Source organism: Tamandua tetradactyla, chromosome 2 (assembly GCF_023851605.1).
Source record: "Tamandua tetradactyla isolate mTamTet1 chromosome 2, mTamTet1.pri, whole genome shotgun sequence".
Classification (NCBI taxonomy): domain Eukaryota; kingdom Metazoa; phylum Chordata; class Mammalia; order Pilosa; family Myrmecophagidae; genus Tamandua; species Tamandua tetradactyla.
Genome location: NC_135328.1, coordinates 79,875,326 through 79,895,232, shown reverse-complemented (window position 1 = coordinate 79,895,232; position 19,907 = coordinate 79,875,326). Strand labels below are relative to the sequence as shown.

The window sequence follows — 19,907 nt, the reverse complement described above, 5'->3', positions numbered from 1 at the left end:
TATCTCTGGTAAAGATGAAGTTCAAGTTTGTAGGATGCAAGTTGCTATGAACAGGTTTCCTGCAAGTTTAACTTTCCTTTCATTTCTGTTGTGGGGCTTACCATTACCATTTTGTTTGGTAGGAATCAAATTTCAAAAGAAAACTCTGTTAACAGTATTGACTTATAAAAGTACCATAGTTCTTTGAGTTGTTATTGAATTATGGTGCATTTAAAGCTAATAATATCTATATTGCTATTCCTTTACTTTTCTCAGATTTATATTTATGGCACTGCATGACTCTTGATCAGATAGCAGATTATTTGCTGAGGAAATAAATATGTGTATGATCATACATTTGAAATAATAAATTTAGGGATGAGTGATACAGATCATGTAAATATACTTTAAATTTTTTCTCTTGAAAATCTTTCTGATAATATTATTTATGGAAATCTTTGCACACTCTTGGTTATTTTATTGAAAAATGTCGTTCTATTAGAATTATAAATGTGTAGCTCATGCCAGTTTATAGTTTATTGTTAAAATGCAATTTTAATCTCTGAATAATTATTTCTTTAATGTAATATTGCATATATATTTGTATGCATGTAAATAATATCCACATATATATTTACACATACTTTTTTTAGGTATCTCAGCGACCATCTTTAACCATCTTAGAAACCTTAATGGTCTCACAGAAGTCTGAAATTGACTATTTACAGGAGAAACTGAAAATAGCAAATGAAAAACTATCAGAGAACATTTCTATCAACAAGGCTTTCTCAGAGAGCATTATGGAAAGTACAGAAAGAAAACATAAGGTAGGAACATTTTGTATTTTGTGAATTTATCAAGATAAGGCAGGCAAGGAAAAAGATGGAAAGTTAAAAAATCAACAACAGCACTTACTTTTCTACATATAATCTTGGAGGCTTTTTAAAAGTATGATGTGGGGTGGTCCACGGTAGCTCAGCAGGCAAGAATGCTTGCCTGCCATACCAGAGGACCTGGGTTCGATTCCCGGGGCCTGCCCATGTAAAAAAAAAAAAAAGTATGATGTGCCAATGACTAGATAAAACAACTGTTGGGGGTAGGAAGTTTTCCATTTTAAAAGACTGAGTAATGTATTCCTTATTTAATTAATTAAATATATTAGCTAGAGTATACCTGTTTTGCCAGAAAATTAATAGTTATATGGAAAAGTTTTACTATCTCCTCATATCTCTGATAAATTAATCTGTATGATAATAATGCATTTTAAAAATGGGATTAATCAACTTCCAGGGAAGATGGTGGAATAGGGAGCCCCAGGACTCACTCCTTCCTCCAAAACAGCTAGTCAACAGGCAGAAACTGCCTGAAGCAACTGTTCTTGGGCTCCAGAAGCCAGAGCAATTTGTACATCATCCAGGGAAGAGCAGGAGAAAGAGACTGATAAGCGACTGTAAAGAACTACATGTAGCTCTCTCCATGTGGGTTCTGCTGGTACCTATTCCACACTCTTGCTGTAGGCCACATCGGGATCCAGTCCCTAACTAGCTGCTGCTACAGTAAGGGACATAAAAATTCCTCTTCTCCAACAACAGGGATAGGGAGCAAGGCCAAACACAGATCACAACTTTTGACTTCCAAATTTGTATTGCTGGGTCCCATTTCTGAAGTAGTGTTCAACTTCACCTGGGGCAAAGGTGACATCAGCCATGGATTCAACTCTGCCCTGAAGAAAGGAGGAGGTGGTTGAGATTTGAAGACACAGGCTGTCCTCGGGGCTTTGGGGAACAGTTTATTGAAGGAAGCCATCTGCTTGGCAGGTCAGGAAAGCGCAGTTTCAGCAAGCTGTCAGAGAGGCTTTAATGCTGTTTTGATCCCCTCCCCAGGAAACTGTGGGGTGCTTCTACACCCCTTTGGTCGGGCCAGGGCCTTTTTTCGGCTGGGTAACACTGACTTGGGAAAGTCTTCTCCTCAGTAACTATACTCCCATAATTTGCCCTCCATGCAGAAGCAACTAGAGACCATAAAAGCAACGCTGAATAACTATAGAGGAAAAACAAAAACAAACAGAAGATATCAAGATTCTTGGAGAAGGAGCAGAGAAAAGGAAGGTTTCTCTTGGGGATTAAACAAATGCACAAAAATTGCTACCTTAAAAATAGTACTTCATATCCAGGATAAGAATCAAATGAAGAATTGGAACAATCTGATCAGTTAAATATGGGCTATTCTTAAGGTCTAGATTAAGTTGAAGCAAGCATCAAAGCAGAGCCTTAAAATAAGGTCAGTGAACAATAAAACTCTAGGCAAGATGGGGGGAACAGCCTTTCAAAATAAACTCATCAAAATAATAAGATGGAGAAAAGAAGGAAGATGGTTGGTGTAGGGAGTTGTAGGATTTAATTTGCCCTACAAGGAAGCTAGTAGATAACCAAGAACTATCTGAAGCAACTGTGTGAGGGACTTTGGAGACCAGACACACATTGTACACAGCCAGGGACCAGTAGAAATCTGAGAGTAATAGATTGCAGTGAAGAGCTGTAAGTAAATCCTTCCTTACTGTGGAAGCTGGAGATCATCTCAGTGGCACAGGGGTCAATCCTTGATGGAAAACAGTAGACCTCCTTCCTAGGAACAAGAGAAGGAACTAATCCTAACACCAATTGTGGATTTGATTAATGAATTAGGACTGAGCTCGGAATACTGGATAAGAGTTGTGCCCCCAAAAAGGGGCACATAGGGCCAGATACCAACTCTGGCTCTTGATTGGCAAACTCAGGGTTCTGGGTACCAGATCTGAGAATGGCTTTTTTTTTTTTAGCAGCCCATTAATGAAAACAGCCAGCATTCTCCATTTTTAGCCCTGCCCAGGCTGAAAGAAAAAGTAACTAATCAGGTGGTAGATGTAGTACCCTAGAGGGCAGACCTTCCCCAAGAAAAGGGATTGGGGAGAGTCCAGCACAAGTGGCAGCTCTCATTTAGAGAATTTAGATCTCAGGAACTGGGATATCAGCAACAGTGCAAACCTACAAGAAGCAAAACTCAGCCTTTGTCTCAAAGACGGTCCAGCAGAGGCAGAAATGGGCCTTCCTGAGAGTTCCTGTAACTTTTCCAGCCTGCAGGAAATGGGGGCTGAAAAGCATCTCCCCAAGAAAGAGGTGGGCTCTTACCCAAGAAAAGGCACTGGCTGTAATTTAGAGAACTCAGACCCCACAGGCTGGGAAAATAGTTTCACATAGCTTCCCCTTGAACCTCTGCAGCCTCTGTGTTAACCATGCCCCAGCAGGGATAGGGCCAGCAGAGAATTAAAGACAAAGTACGTCTTTAGGCCTATGAGGAGCAGCAGGCTGACAAGCACCATCTGCTGTGCAGGACAAGAAAAGCACAATTAGAAGACAACAGGCAAGGCTGGAGTCTTGCTGGCCTCATTCCCAGGAAACTTTGATACTGACCTATACATCCTTCATGAGTGCTGGACCTGCCGTGTCTGAGAAAAACTGACTGGGATAGGTCTTCTCTGGGGGGACCCTGCTTCCAGAAACAACTCTCCAGGTAAAAGGTGCTAGTGATAACAAAAGAAGTGTTAAAAACATAGAGGCAAAGCAGAATAAACCAGCAGATCAGCATTTCCAAAAGAGGAAGAGGTAAGAGAAAGCTTTTTCCTGGGGATGAAACAATGGCGCAACAAAAGGCAATCTCAAAAATCATTCTATATATGCAGGGCAAAAATCGGAAAAATAAGAGCTGACAAAAAGCTGATCAGTTAAACAGAAGCTATGCTAGAGATCTAGAATAAGTTGAACCAAATGTCAAAGAACAGGTAGAGCATAAAGCGAATCATAAAGAAAACCCTGGATATGAGAAAGAAAACAACTTCTAGAATTTACTAATCAAGAAAATCAGATGCCTAAATACCAGCAGAAAAACCATAACTCAAACTAAGATACACAAAGATATGGCCCAAAGAAACAAACTAAAACTTCAAGCAGAATACAGCTGTTTGAAACAACTAATTAAGGATGTTCAAACAAATCTTCTAAATTCAACAAGTTGAAGGAAAATGTGGCAGAAGGAATGAAGGATATAAGGAAGACACTGGGTGACCATAAAGAAGAAATAGGAAGCTTGTAGGAAAAAAAAAAGAAGAAGAAGAAAAATAACAGAACTTATGGGAATGAAAAAAACAATAAAAGAGATGAAAATGTAATGTAGGCATACAACAGTAGATTTGAAGAAACAGAAGAAAGGATTAGGGAACTAGACAGGACATCTGAAATCTTACACATGAAAGAACAGATAGAAAAAAGAATGGAAAAATTTGAGTAGGTCTTAAATTGAATGACACCACGAAGTACATGAATATATATGTTATAGATATTCCAGAAGGAGAAGAGAAGGGACAGGGGGCAGAAAGTATAATTAAGGAAATGATTGCTGAAAATTCCCCAACATTTATCAAAGACATAAAATTATAGGTCCAAGAAATGCATTGTCCCACAAACAGAACAGATCTCAGTAGACCTACTCACAGACATTGACTAACCAGATTGTCAAATGCCATAGGCAAAGAGAGAATTCTGAAAGCAACAAGAGAAAAGTGATCCATCACATACAAGGAATCTCAATAAAATTGTTAGTATTTATCAGCAGAAACCATGGTGGCGAGAAGGCAGTGCTATGATGTATTTAATGTACTGGAAGAGAAAAACTGCCAGCCAGGAATTTTATATCTGGAAAAACTAGTCCTTCAAAACTGAGGGGTGGTTTAAAATATTTACAGATAAAAAGACACTGAGAGAGTTCAGGAACAAGAGACTTGCTCTACAAGAAATACTAAAGGGAGTGCTACAGGCTGATAGGAAAGACAGGGAAGAGAGGCTTGGAACAGAGTGTAGAAATGAAGATTATTCTCTGCAAAATACTTGCAAATGAAATCCAGCATCACATAAATAAAAGAATAAAAAAGAGAAAAAATACAATATGAAATATAAAATCCAAAGGAAAAAATGATTGAGGAAAGTACTGCGTTTATGTATAATATTGAATGTTAATGTATCAAAACACATAGAATGGCAGAATGGATTAAAAAAACAGCTATCTACAAGAGACTCACTTTAGACCCAATGACAAAAATAAATCACAAGCAATAACCAGAAAGGAGTGGGGATAGCTATACTACTATCAGAGAAATTAAACTTTGAATGTCAAACAGCTAAAGGAGACAAAGAACACTATATAGTAATAAAGGGGGCAACTCATCAAAAAGAAATAACAGTCATAAATATTTATCTACCTAACCAGAGTACCCTAAAATGCATGAGGTAAAACACTGGCAATGCTGAAGGAAGAAATAGACACCTCTATAATAATTGTTGGAGGCTTCAAGACACCACTTGCATCAGTGGATAGACCATCTAGATGGAGAATCAGTAAGGAAAAAGAGATCTTGAACAATATGATAAAAGATCTAGGCTTAACAGACATATACAGAACATTGCACTCCACAACAGGAGGATACACATTCTTCTCAAGTGTTCATGAGTTATTCTCCAGGATAGACCCCATGTTGAGTCACAAAGTAGGTCTCAATACATTTAAAATGATTGAAATTATACAAAATGCTTTCTCAGATGGTAATGGAATGAAGGTGGAAATAAGTAATAGGCAAAGGACTGGAAAATTCATAAATATATGCAGGCCAAACAACACACTCTTAACCATTGGGTCAAGGAAGAAATTACAAAATCATTAAATATTTTGAGGCAAATGAAAATGAGAACACAAGATATCAAAATGTATGAGATACAGTGAAGGCCATGCTGAGAGGGAAATTTATTGCCCTGAATGCCTATATTAAAAAATAAGAAAGAGCAAAAATCAAGGACTTAACTGCACACCTGGAAGAATGAGGAAAAGAACAGTAAATTAACCCCAACACAAACGGAAGGAAAGAAATAACAAAGATTAAAGCAAGAAATAAATGAATTTGAAAACAGGAAAACTGTAAAGAGAGTCAACAAAATCAGAAGTTGGTGTTCTGTGTTTTCTTTATGAAAATCAATAAAATCAATGGACCCTTAGGTAGACTGAAAAAGAAAAACAAATGCAAATAAATAAAATCAGAAATGGGAGGGAGGACAAATATGAAAGACCCCACAGAACTAAAAGAAATAATGAGAGGGTACTATGTGCAACTGTATGCCAATAAACTAGACAACTTAGGTGAATTTGCCAAATTCTTAGAAACACAAGAACAGCAATCACTAACTCAAAAAAGAACTAGAAGACCTCAACAAACCCATTACAAGGAAAGAGATTGAATCAATCATAAAAACTCCCCATGAAAAATCCAGGACCAGATGGTGTCACATGAATTCTACTAAGCATTCCAGGAGAATTAGTACCATTCCTGCTCAAACTCTTCAAAAAAATTGAAGAGGAGGGAAAGCAACCTAAGTTATTCTATGAAGCCAACATCACCCTAATATCAAAGCCCCCAAAATATCCTACACAAAAGAAAATTACAGACCAATCTCTCTAATGAATACAGATGCAAAAATTCTCTGCAAAATACTTGCAAATGAAATCCAGCATCACATTAAAAGAGTTATACACCATAATCAAGTTGGTTTTATTCCAGGTATGCAAGGGTAGTTCAACAGAAGAAAATCAGTGTTATACATCATATCAACAAAATGAAGGGGGAAAATCCACATGTTCATTTCGATTGATGCAGAAAAGTCATTTGACAAAATTCATTATACTTTCTTGATTAAAAACACTTTGAAAGGTAGGAATAGAAGGAAATTTCTTCAACATGATAAAGGGCATATATGAAAAACTCACTGCTAACATCATACTTAATGGTGAAACACTGAAAGATTTCCCTATAAGAACTAGAAGAAGGCAAGGATGCCACTGTCACCATTGCTATTCAACATTGGGCTGGAAGTTCTAGCTAGAGCAATTGGCAAGAAAAAGAAATAAAAGGCATCTAAATTGCGAAGGAAGAAGTAAAGGTTTCGTTATCTGCAGATGACATGATCCTATATTTTAAAATTATGGAAAATCTACAACAAACCTACTAGAGCTAATAAGTGAATTCAGTATGAGTGGCAGGATAAAAGATCAACATGCAAAAAATCAGTTTCTATACGCTAGTAAGGAATAATCTGAGGAAGAAATCAAAGCAACAATCTCATTAAATTGGTAACCAGAAGAATCAAATATATAGGAATAAATGTAACCAAGGACGTAAAGGACCTATACACAGAAAAATACAAAACATTGCTAAAAGAAATCAAGGAAGACCTAACTAACGAGAAGAACATACCATATTCATGGATTGGACAACTAAATTTAGTTAAGATACAATTCTATCCAATATGATGTATAGATTCAAAGCAATATGAATCACAATCTCAACAGTGTACTTGCAGAAATAGAAAAAACAAAAATCAAATTTATTTGGAAGGGTAGGGTGCCCCAAATAGCTATAAGCATCTTGAGAATGAAAAATGAAGTTGGAGATATCACACTACTTGACCTTAAAGCATATTACAAAGTTACAGTGGTCAAAACAGCCTGGCACTGGCATAACAAGATATACTGATCAATGGAATTGAATTGGGAGTTCAGAAATAAACCCTCTCATCTATGGTAGACTGATGTTGAAAAGGCAGCCAAGTCCACCCAACTGGGACAAAACCAGCCTTATCAATAAATGGTGCTTGGAGTACTAGATATCTATATCCTAAAGAATGAAAGAGAACCCCATCTCACACCTTATATAAAAACTAACTCAAAGTGAATCAAAGACCTAAATAGAGTTAAGACCAAAAACCTTTTAGAAGAAAATGTAGGGAAACATGTTAAAGATCTTGTGGTAGGAGGTGGTTTCTTAGATCTTACACCCAAAACGCAAGAAATGAAAAAGAAATAGATAAATGAATCTCCTCAAACTTAAATACTTTTTCCTGACAAAGGACTTCGTCAAGAAAGTAAAACAACTGCCTACTAATGGTAGACAATATTCAGAAACAACATATCTGATAAGATACTACAATTCCACAAAAAGACAAACAACCCAGTTAAAAAATGAGCCAAAGACATGGATAGACACTTTTTCAAAGAGGAAATAAAAATGGGTCAAAGAACTATGAAAAAATGTTAAACTTCACTAGCGATTAGGGAAATGCAAATCAAAGCCGCAGGGAGATACCACTTCACACCAACTAGAATGGCTATTATTATAAAACAGAAAACTACAAGTGCTGGAGAGGCTATGTAAATAGGTACACTTATTCACTGTTGGTGGGAATGTAGAATGCTGCAGCCATTCTGGAAAGCAGTTTGGCAGTTCCTCAGGAAGTTAAATATATAATTGCCATATGATCCAGAAATCCCATTCCTAGGTATATACTCAGAAGAACTGAAAGCAGAGACATAAAGAGACATTTGCACACATATTTTTATAGTGCTGTTACTCAAAATCACCAATAGATTGAAACAGCTCAAATGTCTTTCACCTGACAAGTGGATTAACAAATTGTGGTATCTATACATACATACATACATACATACATACGATGGAATTTTATGCAGCTGTGACACAAATAAAACAATAATGCATGCAGCAACATCGATGAACCTGGAGGACATTGTGTTGAGTGAAATAAGGCAGAACCAAAAGGTCGCATACTCTGTGGTCTCAATAATATGAACTATCTATAATGAGGAAACTCTGAGAGTTAAATTTGAGAGCATTGGTTATCAGGAGATAGAAATAGGGCAGAGATTGGGCAATTAGAACAGCCAGAAGGAAATACCTGAAATTGTGGAACTGTAGCTCATAGTATAGTTTGAAATTTTACTCTATAACTACTTGTTAAACTAAACATTGAAATTTATCACTTTTCTGTATATGTGTTATGTTTCACAATAATAAATATTTAAAGAAAATGAGGAAGAACATTTTCATTTCTCTTAATAAAAAAATTTTTAAAGAGAAAATGTTCTAAAATTGATCTTGGTGGTGAATGCACAACTATGTGATGATACTGTGAACCATTAATTTTATACATTGGATGAATTGTATGGTATGTGAATATATCCTAATAAAGTTGCATTCAAAGAAAAAAATTAAAAATTTTAACATGAGAGAGATTTTAAAATACTCACAGATAAACAGAAATTGTGTGAAAACTAGAGCCCTGCTCTACAAGTAATACTAAAGGAAGTTCTGCAGACCAAAAGAATAAGTCAAGAGTGAGAGAGACAGGGTAGAGTGAAGAAATGAAGATTGTTAGTAAGGGTAACTAAAAAGCTAAAAAGATGAACAAAAATAAGATATTACATATAAAAATAAAATGACAAAGTGTCTGATATTACTGACAAAGTGTCAATAATAATATTTAATGTTAGTGGTTTGAACTCCCCAATGAAAAGACACAGATGAGCAGAATACATAAAAAATATGATCCAACTATATGCTATTCCCAAGAGATTCACCTTAAGCCCAAACAGAAATAGGTTGAAAGTGAAAGGTTGGAAAAAGATATTCCATGAAAACAGTAACCAAAAAGAGCTGAGGTAGGTATACTAATACTACACAAAATAGACATTAAATGCAAAATTGTTATTAGAGACAAAGAAGAGCACTATAGACTAATAAAAGGGGCAATCCCCCAAGAAGAAATAATAGTCACTACTACAGTTTCCTAAAGCTGATGAAATGCAATATACCAAATTGGTTTTTACATGAGGATTAACTTATAAGTTATGTTCTGATACTGTGAAAATGTCCAAATCAAGGCATCACCAGGTGATGCTTTCTCCCCCAAAACCATACTGGCTTCTCGTAATTCTCAGTTCTTCTGTCACATGGGCCATGCACATGGCAACGTCTATTGGTCTCTCCCTTCTCTCTAGGTTTTTGTTGTTTCTAGCTTCTGACTTCAGTGGTTTCCTTTCCGTTTTCTGTGTGTCCTCTCTCATGCTCTGACTTTTCTACCTGAGCATCTCTGTCGTTTTTCTGTGTTTTATCCTCTTATGCAGGACCCCAGTAAGAGGATTAAAACCCTCTGTGAGGGAGATGGGTCACATCTCCAGTTATCATCCTACTCACAGTGGGTCCAGACTCAAGAGAATGGATTAACTTTAAGAACAAAATCTTCTCTGGGTTCCATACAGCTTCATACTACCAGAATCATAAATGTTTATGCACCTAACCATGGTGGCCCAAAAAATGGAAGGAAGAATTAGACATCTCTACAGTAATAGTTGGAGACTTCAACACACCTCTCTCATCAATAGATAGAAAATCTAGACAGAGGATTAATAAAGAAACAGAGAACTTGAATAATGTGATAAATAAACTTGGCCTAACAGACATTTTCAGAAACATTGTACCCCCAAATAGCAGGCTATACGTTCTCCTCAAGTATGCATGAATCATTCTCCAGAATAGGTTACATGCTGGGTCACAAAGCAATTCTCAGTACATTTAACAAGATTGAAATTATGTAAAGCACTTTTCTCTGACCATGGTGGAATGAAGCTGGAAATAACTCACAGATGCAGAGATGGAAAATTCACCAATATATGGAAGTAAAACAATCCACCCAAACAATCAGTGGATCAGAGAAGAAACTGTGAAGGAAATAAGTAAATATCTCAGGAAGAATGCAAAGAAGGACATAACATGTCAAAACTTTTGGGATGCAACGAAGGCTATGCTGACAGGGAAATGCATAGTCTTCATGCTTGCCTTTACAAAGGTAGAAAGGGATAAAATCAAAGACCTACCTGCAAACCCAGAAAACGTCAAAAAATAACAGCCAAATAAACCCAAGCAAGCTGAAGGAATGAATTAACAAATATTAGAGCAGAGATAAATGATACAGAGAACAAAAAGTCAAAAGCATTAACAAAAGCAAAAGTTAGCTCTTGAGAAGGTCAATAAAATTGACAAACCTTTATCGAGACTAACAAAGAAAAAAGAGAGAAGATGGAAATAAATGAGAGAGGGCATTACTACCGACCCCACAGAAATAGAGTATCATAAGAGCATACAATGAACAACTGTATGCCAAAAATTAGTCAACCTAGATGAAATGGACAAATTCCTAGAAAACACACAAACAACCTAAACTGACTCTAGAAAAGTAGAAAAGCCCAACAGACCATTTATAAGCAAAGAGATTGAACCATTCATCTAAAACCTCCAGGACCAGATGGCTTCACAAGTGAATTCTAACAATTATTCTAAGAAGAATTAATACTAATCCCACTCACACTCTTTCTAAATTTGGTGAGGCCTACATCACCATGATACTAAAGCCAGATAAAGATGCTATAGGAAAAGGAACTTACAAACCAATTTCTCTGATCAATATAGGGTCACACATCCTCAAGAAAATATTTGGAGATCAAATCCAATAACATATTTGAAAATTATATACCATAATCAAGTGGGTTTTAGCCCAGTTATGCAAGGGTGGTTCAACACAAGAACATCAATTAATATGGAATACCATATTAACAAATCAAAGGAGAAAAACTATGTGATCATTTTTAATTGACAAAGAAAAGGCATTTGATACAATCCAACATCCTTTCTTGATAAAACACTTCAAAAAATGTAATAAAAGGAAGCTACCTGAACATAATGGTGTATATGAAAATTCCACAGCTAACATCATACTCAATGGTAAAAGACTGACAGCTTTCCCCCTACGATCTGAAATAAGACAAGCATGCCCACTATCACCTTTCAACATTGTCCTAGATATTCAAGCCAGAGTAGTTCATCAAGGAAAAAAAAATTAAAAATTGGAAAGGAATAAGTAAAACTTTCACTTTTGGTAGATGACATGATCTTATATATATAAGATGTCCAAAAAAATACAACAAAGGTACTAAGCTACTAGAGCTAATAAGCCAGTTCAGCGAAGTGGTGGGATACAAGATCAACATGCAAAAATCAATAGTCTTTCTGTACAATAGTAGTGAACAATCTGAGAATGAAATCAAGGAAAAATTCCATTTATCTAGAAATAAATTTAACTAAGAATTTAAAGGACCAGTACACAAAAAACTATAAAATATTGCTAAAAGTAATTAAAGAAGACTTACTAAATGAAAGGACATTTCATTTCATGGATTGGAAAACAAAATATCTTTGAGATGTCAATTCTTCCCAAATTGATTTGCAGATTCCACCATTCTCTATGAGAATTCTAACAGCCTACTTTGAAGAAATGGAAAGGCCAGTTGCCAAATTTATTTGGCCCCCAGATTAAGTGGCCCCAAAAGCAACAAATATTTTGAAAACAACAAAACTGTCAAAATAACATAGTACTGGCATAAGGATAGATACATTGACTAATGAAATCAAATTAAGAATTCAGAAATAGACCTTCGCACCTATGGCCAATTGATTTTTAACAAGGCTGCCAGGTCCACACTACTGGAAAAGAATATTCTCTTCAACAAATGGTACTTGGATATATGTCTATCCATATGCAAAATAATGAAAAAGGACACCTATCTCATACCATATGAGCTCAAAAAAAAATTAGCTCAAAAGTTAAATATAAGAACCAGCACTAAAAATCTCCTTGAAGAAAAAAATATAGCAAACTGCTTCAAGATCTTATGGTAGGCAACAGTTTCTTAGACTTATACACCCAAAGCATAATCAATGAAAAAAAGTTAGACAACCAGGAAAACTTGGTTGACCTGATACTATGTCAGACATTGGTGATGCCCAAATCAATAGGCCAAGCCCTTGATCTTGAGGCTTGCTCTTGTGAAATTTATGTATGTATTATATATGTAGCAGAGAAGCTTAGCCTACTTACAGATATGCTGAAGAGTTACCCCCAGAGGCTCAAATGAGGCCTCTCTCTCTCTAAACCCAACTGTGGAAGTGAAATCATTGCCCTCTCTGTACTGGGACATGACATCCAGGGGTGACAATCTCCCTGGCAGCATGGGAGATGACTCCCAGGGATGAACCTGGCCTTGGCGCCATGGGATCAACAATGCCATCCTGACCAAAACGGGGAAAGGAAGTGTAACAAATAAGGTATCACTGGCTGAGAGAGTTCAAACAGAGTTGAGAAGCTACTCTGGAGGTCACTCTTACACAGGCTTCAGTTAGACATTCCTACCTACCATAACTTGTCAAACCCCAACCAAAACCATTCCTGCCAATTCTAAAGAACACCTACGTTGTCGTATAAGATTCTACAAAGCTTCTGTGCAGTAGGGCAACTTTCCAGAGACCAACAACCTCCAGATAGGTCCTTGGACCAGATAAATCCTGAAATGCAGAGGGGCCAGCCTCTCCAGAACATCAACTAGTTCCATCCTCCATCCCTATCAATGACAGCCCCTTCCAACAAGAAAAAGTTAGAATGGGCATAGCCCAAATATCCCTAAAGAGTGGGGAAAAGATAAAAGATGATGGTAGAGTTGTACAGAGAATGTAGGATTTAACAAATGAGTATGATTGCTGAATCATTATATTGATTTTTCTTTTAGCCTTAATATCTTAAAGCAACTAGAAGTAAAAACATAAAATCATGGAACTGGAACCCATACCAAACTGAAATCTGTTCTACAAGTAATTGTGATGTGCTTTGAAATTTATTGCTTTTTTGTGTAAATGTTGTTTTTCACACACAAAAAATCTATTTTGATAACAAAATAGAACAAAATATATGATGATATTGTGAACCATAAAAAAAATTTTATAAGAAAAAAAAAAAAAGAAAGACAGAGGGGCCCCATCCTCAGATTTAAAAACTTTTGTGCATCAAAGGAATTTGTCAAGAAAGTGAAAAGCCAACCTACTCAATGAGAGAAAATATTTGAAACCACATATCTATTAAGGTTTAATATACAGAATATATAAAGAAATCCTACAGCTCAACAATAAAAAGGCAAATAACCCAATTAAAAAATGGGCAGAAGACTTGAATAAACGTTCTCCAAAAAGAAGGTACAATTGGCTGAAAGCACAGGAAAAGATGCTCAACATCATTAGTTTTCAGGGAATGCAAATCAAGACCACAATGACATACCATTTCACATCTACTAGAATGGCCACAGTTTAAAAAAAAAAACAAAACAGAAAACTGCTGAGTGTTGGAGAAGATAAGGAGAAATAATACTCATTGTCTGCTGATAGGAATGTAAAATTGGGCACCTGCTGTGAAAGACAGTTTTGCAGTTTCTCAGGAAGATAAAGTATAGGATTACTGTATCTTCTGGCAATCCCACTATTAGGTATACACCCAGAAGAATTAAAAGCAGGGACTTGAACAGATGTTTCCACACTGATTTTCATAGTGGAATTATTTGCAATCGCCAAAAGATGATAGCAACCCAAATGTTCTTCAACTGATGATTGAACTTTTAAAATTTGGTATATACATACAATGGAATTTTTTCAGGTGTGAAAAGAAATGTAGTCTTGGTGCATGTGGACACATGGATGAATGTTAGAATATTATGTTGAGGCACAAAAGAATAAATATTGTATAATCTCATTGATATGAACTAATTAGAGAAAGTAAACTCATAGGGTTAGAATAGAATATAGGTTTCTAGGAGAAAATTTAGGGTTACAGAAGGGTGGATTGATGCTTATTTTGTACAGGCTTTCTATTTAGGCTGATGGTTAAGTTTGAGAAATGGATAGCAGTGAAGGTAACACCTTATTGTGAGTGTAATCAACAGCACTGAATTGTATAGGTGAATGTGGTTAAAAGGGAAACTTTAGGATGTATATATTACTAGAATAAAAATTAAAAGATAAAACATAGTGAAACCTATTGTAGACTATGGATTACAGGTAATCGTGGAATACAGATAATGCAATGTGGTAATTATAGGGTGGTATATGAGAACAAATACACATGGTGTAAATTATGGGTGATAGAACAATTTTAATAATTTTTCATCAATTGTCACAGAGTTTAATGCTATTAAAAAACATAGTGCAATTATTTAAAAAGTGCTATCAGTCATGTCAAGTGTTCCACACAAATGCACGGTATTGATAGTACTTGGGAATCTTGCATTTTCGCTATGATTGTTTTGAAAACTCATAACTTTTCTAATAGAAAAAAATGTATTTGTCATTAACTCAATTTTCTAATATTAATTTTCAAATATTTTATATTTTGTTCACATATGATATTTAAATATCATATAACTTATTAAATATTAAATGGGTTTTAACATTAGTTTGTGCACTGTTTGTGTTTTCCATAGCTTGTTTTTTGTATGTTAATGTTGTCTCATCTTTTCCTTTTTGTAGTATTCATTATGTATTTGTGCTAGGTTACAAAAGAGTGTATGGAAAATTGCCTAATGTAAGAATTCCATAATATCACATTGTAAATTTGTTATTTCTAAATGAATTGGAATGATGTTTCCCTAAAATTAAGGCGTTCCAGGAATTTTTTTTACACGTTACTTCAGCAGTAGCAGAATAATGCTTTTTATAAGTAGAAAATCGTATTTTCAAGATAACTGTTCTTAGTTGTTATTTACTTCCATTAATATTATTAGTTATTTTCAGAGAAAGAGTTTTTTTTTTGTTTGGTTTGGTTTGTTGATTTGTTGTTTTTGTTATTTTGCATGACTGCATGATTTGTTACTTGTCATTTTGACTGAAATTGAGATGGAGACATTATAGCACCTAAATTATTGCTTACTGTTTTGCGAAAATTTAATAATGTAAGGCCTTGATTTTTCATTGCTTTAAATAAAAGTAAAGAAAATGAGAGGGGATATTTTGGCAAAATGTTACTTCTTTTTTGTAAGGACATGCAGGAAGTTTGAACGATATGTTGCCTAGCTTAATAGTTGCTTTCACATATTCCTTCTCCAGATTGGTATATGAAGCTGTACATATTATGAACACACGTTCTCGTCTCTAGTTAGCCACATTATAGTTAATGGCCATATGGCCATTATGGTAAAAGATCTACTGTCTGTTGTATTTATATTCCTCAAGCATATTGTTCCTTCAGCTTCACAGTGTGTTAAACTATTTCAAAGGGAAAAAAAATCCTTTCCCTCTTGTTTCTGGTTGTCCTATCAAGTGTAACCTTGGACCCTTATAGAGCAATTAGATGAGCCTCTATCCCCTCCTTTGTAATGAGGTTTCTTGCATTTCTGAGTCTATAACCCTTTAGTCTTCCCTAATGGGACATCATTATTCTGAAAGAAACAATGTAAATGTAAATGAATATTCTCATTAACGAGTCACAGAGAAACCTTTAGCAGTAGCACTGTGGTAATTCGGCTTGTTATTTCTCTGGTATTCCATGCGGGCTTTTTTTTTTTTAATATAATTCATTATTAGTATTCAAAATTACTTGTTCTTTAATTTTGCGTGTCTTTCATAATCCAGTGTTCCCACTAGTTCAACTATGTCCTTGTTTTATTCTCAAGGAACCACCTGTGAAACGTTCAAGGTCTTTGTCCCCAAAGAGCTCTTTGATAGAATCAGAGGAGCTGAGGAAGCTGAGGAAGGCTGAAAGAAAGATTGAAAACTTAGAGAAGATGCTACAACTGAAGGTGAACATTAAAATACTTTTGAAGTAGTAATTTTGCAAAAGACAAAGATATACCACTGTAAACGTGTATTTCACAAATTACTACTTTTCTTAAAGTAATAAAAAATATTTGCTACTTAAAAACTAAATACTTATTCACAACTTTAAAATAGTTTTGGAATATTTTGGCTTCAGATTGAGAATAAATTGATAAACAAAATAAAATTGAGCTGAAAGTTATATGAAACTAGTTCAGGTCATTTACAATTATTCTTTGTAGAAAAATTACATAGTCAAAATGGCATATTATGAACATGAATTTTTCCATTTCACCTAAATTTCTTTCAGAACATAATATTTTGATCAGCACTCTATCCATTTTTAAGCATACACCATATTAGCCTTTAAAAATTTTTCTTCTACTTTCTAAGTCATGTTTTATAAATTCCCTTTATCAAATAAATTGTTCCTGCGTATTTTACCAATTTTATATGACTATATCAAGGGCCTTTACTTTTTCTCCTTACTTTTTTTTTTATTTCCAAGGACAGGCTCCGGAAATCAAACCCTGGTCTCCAGCATGGCAGGCAAGAGCTCTGCCAGTGTGCCACCATCGCAGCACCCTTTTTCCTCCTTACTTTTGAACATCTAAACTTTTCATTTTTTATTTACAACTACCCTGTACTATTTGAGGTTTGTTCATATAATTGAATCTCAAATAGTTATGTGACATTCTGTGACAAACCCAATGCTTTATACATGATTAGAATCTAGTATACTTAAAACTCAGATTCTTTGACATGTAATATATAGATCAAAATAAATTTCTCTTAGGTTGAAAATTGTTTGATTTAGATTATGTGTGTTTCAGAACAGAATATGGTTTGAAGATATAATTAATCATAAGCAGCAAATGCTTAGTTTTATCTGCCTTTTCACTAAACATTAACTGTTAATTTATATTTATTTAGAGTTAAACTGTTATTTCTAAATAAAGAAAATTGTCATCTACTGTTTCTACAAAAAATAAAATGACCAGATGACCCCAGCTTGTTATCATTTAGCCTACTTAATAAAATTATTAGTAGTAGTAGTATGCTGTACGACAGGGTCACTTTTCATTATTTTCCTGTGTGAGTATCCCATTATTGCAGCACCATTTGTTGAATTTTTGCTTGTCTGATTATTTTTGCTTGTTTGTTTGTTTTTTGGGAAGAACATGGACCGGGAATTGAACCCAGATCTCCTGCATGGCAGGCAAGAATTATACCACTGAACTATCCTCACAGTCCCTAGCCTATGGGAAATTTATAAGCTATTTAGATAAACACCTGAGTTATTTGCTCATTCATGTAATGAGGAATGCCTCATTCAGGCCATGTATTTGTCACGTGGAGGATAACAAAGGACAAAACATGTTTCTATTTTTCAAGATACTTTTTTTTTTTTTTGGCATGGGTCTCTGGCATAGCAGGCAAGAATTTTGCCACTGAGTCACCACTGAATGGGCCAAGATCCTTTCTTTAGTTAAGAAGATGATAAGTGAAAGATTAGAATCTACTGTATTAAGTGTAAAAATGGGGATTAACACAGGATGTTATACAAATGTTTAGGAAGCCAATCTATCATTTTCCTCTTTTTCCATAATTATTGGAATTAATTACAAAGATTTCTATCTCATTCAGTAGTAGGAGATCAATACCCATTTGCCCCCAGTGATTTGTGAGTCTTTTAAAATCGCTTACGTTGTTAGGAAGAAGTAGAACAGTTCAAAGATTATGTTTACATCTATTCTCTTTCTTCTACCTCTGTGAAATCCCTGCTTCAGAAAAAATCTCAGGTCTATGGTAATTCATTTCCTTATCCCTTTGTCCTAGCAGCAGGTTTCTTGAATGAGGCCCTAAGTTTATTTTCAGAATAAAATTCTTTTTTTCCCAAAATTTGTTTCTCATTTATACATTTTCTGTATTCCTATTTCAAGTCAGTTGTTGATAATCATGAATTTCAAATGTGTTTCTTCTTTTACAGATTTGCAAGATGAGGAAAAAGTGGGAGCAGATTTTTTCCTTGTATTTTATCAGTTCAAAAATATTACTTATTTTTTTAACTTTTTTATTGTATAGTATAACATATATACAAAGCAAAGAAATAAAAAAGCAATGGTTTCCAAAGCACTCTTCAATAAGTAGTTATAGGACAGATCCTAGAGTTTGTCATGGGCTACCAAATGATTCTCTCAGATTTTTCCTTCTATCTGCTCCAGAATATAGGAGGCTAGAAGGCTTAAATATTTTTTGATCATCACAATCAATTTTTTTTCCTTATTTTTTTGTGAAAAATAACATACATATAAAAAAGCAATAAATTTCAATGCACAGCACTACAATTAGTTGAAGAACTTTTTTCAGAGTTTGACATGGGTTACAATTCCACAATTTTAGGTTTTTTTACTTCTAGCTGCTCTAAGACTAGAAACTAAAAGAGATATCAATTTAATAATTAAGCATTCATATTCATTTGTTAAATCCTGTGTTTACTGATAACTTCACCATCACTTTTGATCTTACCATCCCTCTCTTTTGGGGTGTTTGGGCTACGGCCATTCTAAATTTTTCATAATGGAAGGGTCTGTCACTAATATGGGGTAGGGAGATGGAACTATCTGATGTTCTGGAGAGGCTGGGCCCTCTAGGTTTCAGGACTTATCTGGAGCAGAGACCTATCTGGAGGTTGTAGGTTTCTGGAAAGTTTCTGTAGTGCATGGAACCCTTGTGAAATCTTATATATTGCCCTAGGTGTTCTTTAGTATTGACTGGAATGGTCCTGATTGGGGGTTGGCAGGTTATGATAGGTAGCAAGGTCTACCTGAAGCTTGCATAAAAGCAACCTCCAGAGTAGCCTCCGACTCTGTTTGAACTGTCTGCCACTGATACTTTATTTGTTACACTTCTTTTCCCCCTTTTGATCAGGATGGAATTGTTGATCTCACAGTTCCAAGGCCGGATTCATCCCTGGGAATTATAAGAAAATATTATTTATTTAAAGGACCAATATAGTTGAATGAAAAGCTACCATAATCAAGAACATTTACTAAAGGAAATTGGTCGACAAAACCTGTATAGCAAGACAGTCCCAAGGAGAATGATTGAGCCCAGAGTACTTTTTAATTTATAGCCCGACTTACAATCTAGCAAAGATAATCATTATATTTAGTGAAGACAGAAGTCCTCTGTCTATACTTTCCATTTTTAGACTATAATATTTACATTATTGTTGTTACTCAAGTGTATGTAAGTATAATGTAATACAGAATGTAATTAATGTCTTGGGTTTTTAAAATACATTTGTGGATCT

The 19,907-nt window shown here is 35.0% G+C and overlaps 1 protein-coding gene across 9 annotated transcripts in view; it reads left to right on the top strand.

Annotated features, from left to right (window-relative positions):
- The window catches only part of CNTLN (centlein), a 417,071-nt gene that overhangs the window by 236,728 nt on the left and 160,436 nt on the right, over window positions 1–19,907 (top strand). For 8 of the 9 annotated variants that reach the window (XM_077148088.1, XM_077148087.1, XM_077148092.1 and 5 more), the window contains 2 exons: window positions 633–806; window positions 16,450–16,575. In XM_077148088.1, the coding sequence (XP_077004203.1) occupies window positions 633–806; window positions 16,450–16,575 (300 nt within the window). The remainder of the gene's footprint in view (window positions 1–632; window positions 807–16,449; window positions 16,576–19,907) is intronic. The other variant, XM_077148091.1, reaches the window with a different exon arrangement.